The following is a 6,000-nucleotide window of genomic DNA, read 5'->3' as shown; positions in this document are numbered from 1 at the left end:
TGTTGTCGTGGTAAGACAGAAGCTAATACACTTAACCTTATTTTATATTTTCTACAAATAAAAAAAAGTGTATGAAAATATAAAATTCGTCAATTCTTGTTTGTAAAAAGTTTAACCTATTTTTTTGAGTGACGTGTAAATTATTTTCATTAAATGGTTGTGTGCTTATACATAAATTATAAAATGCTTCAATAAAATTTTGTTATAAATATGTTCATTTATTTTTCTATTGTTCCTAAAAAATATGTAATATTCCTGAATACTTTCAAACTTTTAATATCAACTAGTTAACATTAATCAATAACTATAATCTAACAATATTAAAAAATAAGATGACTTTGGGAGTCTTGACCAATGGTATTAACAGCATTATGTGAGTTTTTATTCAATTTAATTTTTTTATAGTTTTAAGTTACTAACTAATATCAATATTTTCATTAAACTTTTATTCATTGACAGAAACATGGCAAAAAATGAACAATATACAGTTATTCCTATACATAAACGACCTGATTTGTTAATGGATTGCTGTAAACTTATAAATTCGGAATGGCCTTCTAGTGAGGGAAGAAGGTATTTATATCTCACTATAAAATTTAATTCTAGCTAAATACTTTGTAACTTATTATTTTTAAAACTGGCTTATAGATTGAGGACGTTAAGTATGTCATGTGAATCGTTTCCAACATGTTTAGTACTTTTAAATGATTCAAAAGTTATTGGTCATTGTAAAGTTTCATTGTTGCCTAGTCGTGATAACAGTTGTTTTATAGAATCAGGTAAACTACACCAAAGCTTCATTCATATGAATAAAAAAGATTAAAACTTAATTTATTACAGTTGTCATAGATTATGGATGCAGGAGTCAAGGTTTGGGTTCAATGCTTCTACGTAAAACAGAAGAATATGTTATTAATAAAGGCATAAAACGTATTTATTTGGCAACAAAAGGACAAGAAAAGTTTTATTTAAAAAACGGTTATAACATTTGTGAACCCATAAATGTATGGGAGTGTAACAATTGGGTTACTCACACTCAAGACCGGAGTTCTTTTCTGATCAGTAAAAAATCCTGCGGTCCACCTCCACCTCCATTACCAATAAGTTTATTCTCCTCAAAAAAATCAACTGTTGTTACTTCCAAGACCTATATGGTTAAAATATTGTAATAATTAAGCCTCAAAATATAATATATTTTTCAATATCCAATGAATGTTTATCCAAAAGAATGCTCCTAATATTACCTTGATTGGTTGCAATGCCACAAACTTTTTGATAATGTTCTGGTTTCTCAAGACTTTCAACTAAAAACTCTCCTAACTCATACTTCGAAATAACACGACCAGGTGATTCATCATGCTTAATAGTGTATTCAGATTTTGGAGTAGCTACAAGATATTTTTTATTTTATCTTATGAGTATTAACTATTAATGAGCTGACCTGATGAACTATAGTACTCTATTCTATATTACCTGAAATATGAGGTGGCAAAACAGCTATCCATTTTAAATTGCTTTCCTTGAGTGCATCAAACATTCGTTGATGATCAGCATTTAAATCATGGAATTGTTTTGGAACTTTTTCAACAGGCCAAAACAGAAAGGCTGATAAACACACTGATATTATTTCGACTTTGTGTTTTTTCATAGCTTTGATAATATTTTTTAATCCATCTGATAGCTCTGTGGTAGGCTCTACAAACAAAATTATTAATTTGATAAAAGTCATTAAGATAGTTACTTAATTTTTAAATGTATCTAAGGGAATCAATTGAGTTAAAGAAAATATTATTCTTACTCAAATCATTTCTAGTTCCTAACACTACAACAACTCCTTCTTGCCCGGCTACAGCTTTATCTACTTGATCTTCATTTGTAACATTTCCAACTACAACATTTACCTTTCCTTTGTATTCCTCTGGAATTTTTTTCTCATCTCTCACAAACACAGTCACTTGGAAACCTTATGTAATTAATCTTATTAGTGATTCATAATTTAAAAAAAGTTTTAAATTAATTATTTTAAATAAAATATTACCTCGTTTCACTGCACTTTCTAGAGCACACAGACCTGTCATACCAGTGGAACCAAATATAATAACTTTTTGCATTTTGGAGTTTCTTTTATATCTTCAATTACAACGAAAACAGTAAGATTCTACTTTTAACTACTAATAGTTTTAAAAAACAATTGTAATTACTTAAATAATAATTGTCTAAGTGTGTTATCTAAAAAAATAGCTGAATCATTCAAAGCTAAAATGCTTGATTACTACTGGCTATGAAATGAAGAATTATCGTAATTTATGAGAGGTATTGTTAACATTTGATGAAGATAATACATAGTATAGAAGAGCTGGCGGTAAGTTAAAAAAAATTGAGATTTCAATATCTTTACTACGCATAAACCAGCGCCTCATCTTAATACACTTCAATCATGAAGCCGGCTATTTTAACAATCAATAGAAGCTCGATAATATATCGGTAGAAATCATTCTTGTAAAGGCGTATACCAGACACTATTATTATTGACAATTACTATGATAAAAGTGCAACATTTTATTATTTTCAATCTATATTTCATTAAGTATAAATATTTTTTTTGAGTAATACATTTTGAAAACTCCTAAATGCTGGTGGAAAAAACACATAAAAATTGTTAAAAAGTGCGCCAAATCTTAGTTATAGTAGAGGGCATAGTATGTCTAATTTTTGTTCAAAATAGTAATTTTTAGATGTTTTATTTACAGCAAGAATAAGTAAGTATTTGACAATGATCAATTAATATGGATAGATTATTTCAATAAATTAAATTTTTAATAAATAACATGTTACAAGGTTTTAAGTGACAAAAATTATATTTTATTAGAATACAAATAATCGTATGTAAAAATGACTGAAAGTGATGATGATGATGAACCTCAATTAAGTGCTTCTACATTAGCTGCATTAAATGAATTTTATGCAGATCAACAACAAAAAGACGAACAATTAAAACAAATACTTAACAATCAAGATGATGGTGAACCATCAAATATTATATTTGATGAAGATTGGGTAAATGATAGTAATTATAACCTATAAAGATCCACGTGATAAAATTTGTTTTGGTTTTTGAAAATAATTAATGAATGATTGTTTTATTGCAGCAATTAAGTCAATTTTGGTATGATGATTTGACTGTAGATACAATTGTTAAAGCAATTCTAAAAATCACGACAAATAATGATAGCATTGCTCTTATTTCTTGTCCCACTTTATACCCATCTTTAAAAAAACATGCAGAAGCTCGACAAGGTAATTAATTTATAATATTTTTATTTCTATAGTAAAGTTTTCATTATCGATTATTTAATGTTTTAGTAAAACTTTTTGAATATGATGAGCGTTTTTCGATACATCAACCTAACTTTATTAGGTATGACTACAAAAATCCACTTGATATTCCTAAAGACATGTCTCAGGGTTTTGATCTTGTAATAGCTGATCCTCCATTTCTTTCCGAAGAATGTCTTGAAAAAATTTCAGAGACAGTAAAATTTTTATCCAAAAAATATATCTTTATTTGTACAGGTAATATTATTCACCAAAATGTATGATATAATAATGATCCAATGGAAGAGAAATCATTTTAGCATAGCTTATTTTTTTTATTAGGTGCAACTATGGCAGGCTTAGTTGAAAAACTATTAAACGTTAAAAAATGCAAATTTAAACCTCAACATAAAAACAATCTTGCCAATGAATTCTGGTGTTATGCTAACTTTTCGTTCGATTCTTTAATAGAGTAATTATTCATGTTTATTTTAATAAAAAATCTATAATTTAGAACCTGAAATTTTATGATAGTCTCGAGCAAGTTCAATAGCATATTTAGCAGTTCCAGGTGCAGTTGTGACTCCATATCCACCATGTCCATAATTATGAACTACCTATAAATAAACACAGTAAATAGGAAATTCAATAGATATGTAAATATCATAGTTTTGTATATAATTAACTTACATTTACTTTGCGACGATCATTGGATATTTTTTCAACTTCAACTCTCACTCCACCTTCTCTATGAGGTCGATGTCCTACAGCATAGTCCAAAGTCTTTGCCATAGTTAACGATGGAAGCATTTCTTCACACCTTTCACGTATAGATTCAGCTTCATATGGACAAACTGCTGTTCTTGTTGATTCAAAATTACGTGTGCCACCAAGGGTACAGGTACCATCAACACCAGGAATTATGTATGTATCTAATTCTCCATAATATACTGCTTTTATCCAAGGTGCTTGCACTCGAATAACTTGTCCTCGAATTGGAATCATTTTTCGATCATTACATAACTTCCGTGCTCCTAATCCTGAGCAGTTAAATATTAAATCATAATCATCAACTAATTCTTTCAAAGACTCCAGTTTCTTTGTAACAAATGATGTTCCTTTTTCTTTTAATCTGGACAAAAAGTTAAACGATTAATTTAATAAGTAATTAAATTACTATTCTTCATAATATCGTCTTACTTACTGGTTCTTGACCCATGGAAGATGATATTTGCTTTGGATTATTAATGTTGTGTAATAAGAACCATAAGACCATTTTCCACCAACAAGGTTAAATTCATCTTCTTTTATATTTCTATAAATAGGAACTACTGATTCCATTAATGGATTCTGTTAAGATAAATTTTCAAATTATTCATATCGAATTAAGTCAAATTAATATGATCATAATTAATAGTTTTTTTTTGTAATATAAACAGACCTTAACAACGTCAGCATTAGAATTTGAATACATATAAATTGCACTTTGAGTTATTCCAGAGTGAATAGGTTTATAGTTGTTACGTATGTTATCATAATATGAATAGGAGTCACTTATCCATTTTTTTGTTATTTCTTCAGTTGGTCCAGAGTATGAATGTCCAACTCTGAAAAGACCTGCAGCTACATAGCTCACAATATCGTCATAGTCTGCTGCTACTACAGTTATATCACTATTTCTCAAGTATTTGTTCAATTCTATAGCTGTTGTTAATCCGACTATTCCACCTCCGACAACTGCTACTTTCATTTTGAGTTTCTTGTATTGTTAATTATAAAATAAAATATGTGCTCGTTTAATACGTGATACTTTTACTATTTTTTACGAGCAGATATCTTTATAGTTCACTAACTACTCTCAAAGTTTATTATGTAATGAAGCTCATGTTGACGAGAATATATTATCACCGTAGAAAATTTTGCAATTGTAACATTTATCATATCCTCTTTTTGTTAATTGGTTCTCTCGTGTAAAATGATAACACTTGAATTTACGTTGATAAATTAATAGATAAAGTTATTTCAGGAAAAAAACCTAACAAATATAATCTGAAGATCTTTTTGATAATTTATTTTCCATCCAATTATTTATAACACTGAGTAAAATTTAAAAACTTGTATTTATGTACATATTATAAGATGGAATAAATTGGTTCTGTTGAGCATAAGTTATACTAAAATCGAGCTCATAAGCAAGATCTTCCAGAAGTTTAATATATAATTTGTATAATGTATACACAATAATCGGTAAATTCAAGTACTGATAGTTGGCCTCGAAGTATCTTATATTGATAAGATTTTTGTCAATATAGCTGATTTTTTATTATTAATATCTTATTAAACAATGTCAAAATTACTTCTCGTCATGTTTGATATTAAAATATTTTTTAAGCACAATCAAATAAACAACAATATTTTAAATTAATAAAATCAGCGATATTAACTGAGTTATTTATTTAAAGAATTTGAGACCTTCTTTAAAAATATTAACAATGAATGTAGGTGAAACATGATTAAAAATTAAAGTATAACAATGATATTAACAACAACGTTAGCAACAATTAAATTACAATAAAATAGATGTACTAGACAAGTACATTACTTAAATTAACATAAAAGACATTATATATTTAAATAAACGATAACGATAATAATAATTCATTATGAATATGAAAACCTGGTCAA

General features: G+C 27.6%; 4 protein-coding genes across 4 annotated transcripts; 2 read left to right on the top strand and 2 right to left on the bottom strand.

Moving 5' to 3' along the window:
* The first annotated feature begins 6 nt into the window (after nucleotides 1-6).
* On the top strand, nucleotides 7-1,204 carry Naa80 (N-alpha-acetyltransferase 80). Its single transcript, XM_035079070.1, has 4 exons — nucleotides 7-373; nucleotides 460-573; nucleotides 649-779; nucleotides 841-1,204. Exons 1-4 carry the CDS (start codon nucleotides 333-335, stop codon nucleotides 1,167-1,169), a joined length of 615 nt encoding a protein of 204 aa, XP_034934961.1. The 5' UTR covers nucleotides 7-332; the 3' UTR covers nucleotides 1,170-1,204.
* On the bottom strand, nucleotides 910-2,267 carry LOC118064459 (flavin reductase (NADPH)). The gene is made up of 5 exons (XM_035079069.1): nucleotides 2,039-2,267; nucleotides 1,799-1,963; nucleotides 1,474-1,695; nucleotides 1,245-1,388; nucleotides 910-1,147 (listed from the first exon to the last, which is right to left on the bottom strand). The coding sequence occupies exons 1-5, from the start codon at nucleotides 2,109-2,111 to the stop codon at nucleotides 1,125-1,127; spliced, it is 627 nt and encodes a 208-aa protein (XP_034934960.1). The 5' UTR covers nucleotides 2,112-2,267; the 3' UTR covers nucleotides 910-1,124.
* Nucleotides 2,268-2,335: 68 nt separating this feature from the next.
* Nucleotides 2,336-3,831, top strand: LOC118064458 (EEF1A lysine methyltransferase 1). The gene is made up of 5 exons (XM_035079068.1): nucleotides 2,336-2,759; nucleotides 2,870-3,057; nucleotides 3,150-3,297; nucleotides 3,364-3,573; nucleotides 3,658-3,831. Exons 2-5 carry the CDS (start codon nucleotides 2,893-2,895, stop codon nucleotides 3,789-3,791), a joined length of 657 nt encoding a protein of 218 aa, XP_034934959.1. The 5' UTR covers nucleotides 2,336-2,759; nucleotides 2,870-2,892; the 3' UTR covers nucleotides 3,792-3,831.
* On the bottom strand, nucleotides 3,540-5,775 carry Daao1 (D-amino acid oxidase 1). The gene is made up of 4 exons (XM_035079067.1): nucleotides 4,757-5,775; nucleotides 4,520-4,665; nucleotides 4,006-4,447; nucleotides 3,540-3,932 (listed from the first exon to the last, which is right to left on the bottom strand). Exons 1-4 carry the CDS (start codon nucleotides 5,063-5,065, stop codon nucleotides 3,819-3,821), a joined length of 1,011 nt encoding a protein of 336 aa, XP_034934958.1. The 5' UTR covers nucleotides 5,066-5,775; the 3' UTR covers nucleotides 3,540-3,818.
* Between the last annotated feature and the right edge of the window lie 225 nt (nucleotides 5,776-6,000).

The sequence above is a fragment of the Chelonus insularis genome, unplaced genomic scaffold (assembly GCF_013357705.1).
Source record: "Chelonus insularis isolate UGA/USDA-ARS -01 unplaced genomic scaffold, ASM1335770v1 contig_208_pilon, whole genome shotgun sequence".
Taxonomy (NCBI): domain Eukaryota; kingdom Metazoa; phylum Arthropoda; class Insecta; order Hymenoptera; family Braconidae; genus Chelonus; species Chelonus insularis.
The sequence above is the reverse complement of the archived record's forward strand: the minus strand, read 5'-3'. Positions and strand labels throughout refer to the sequence as shown.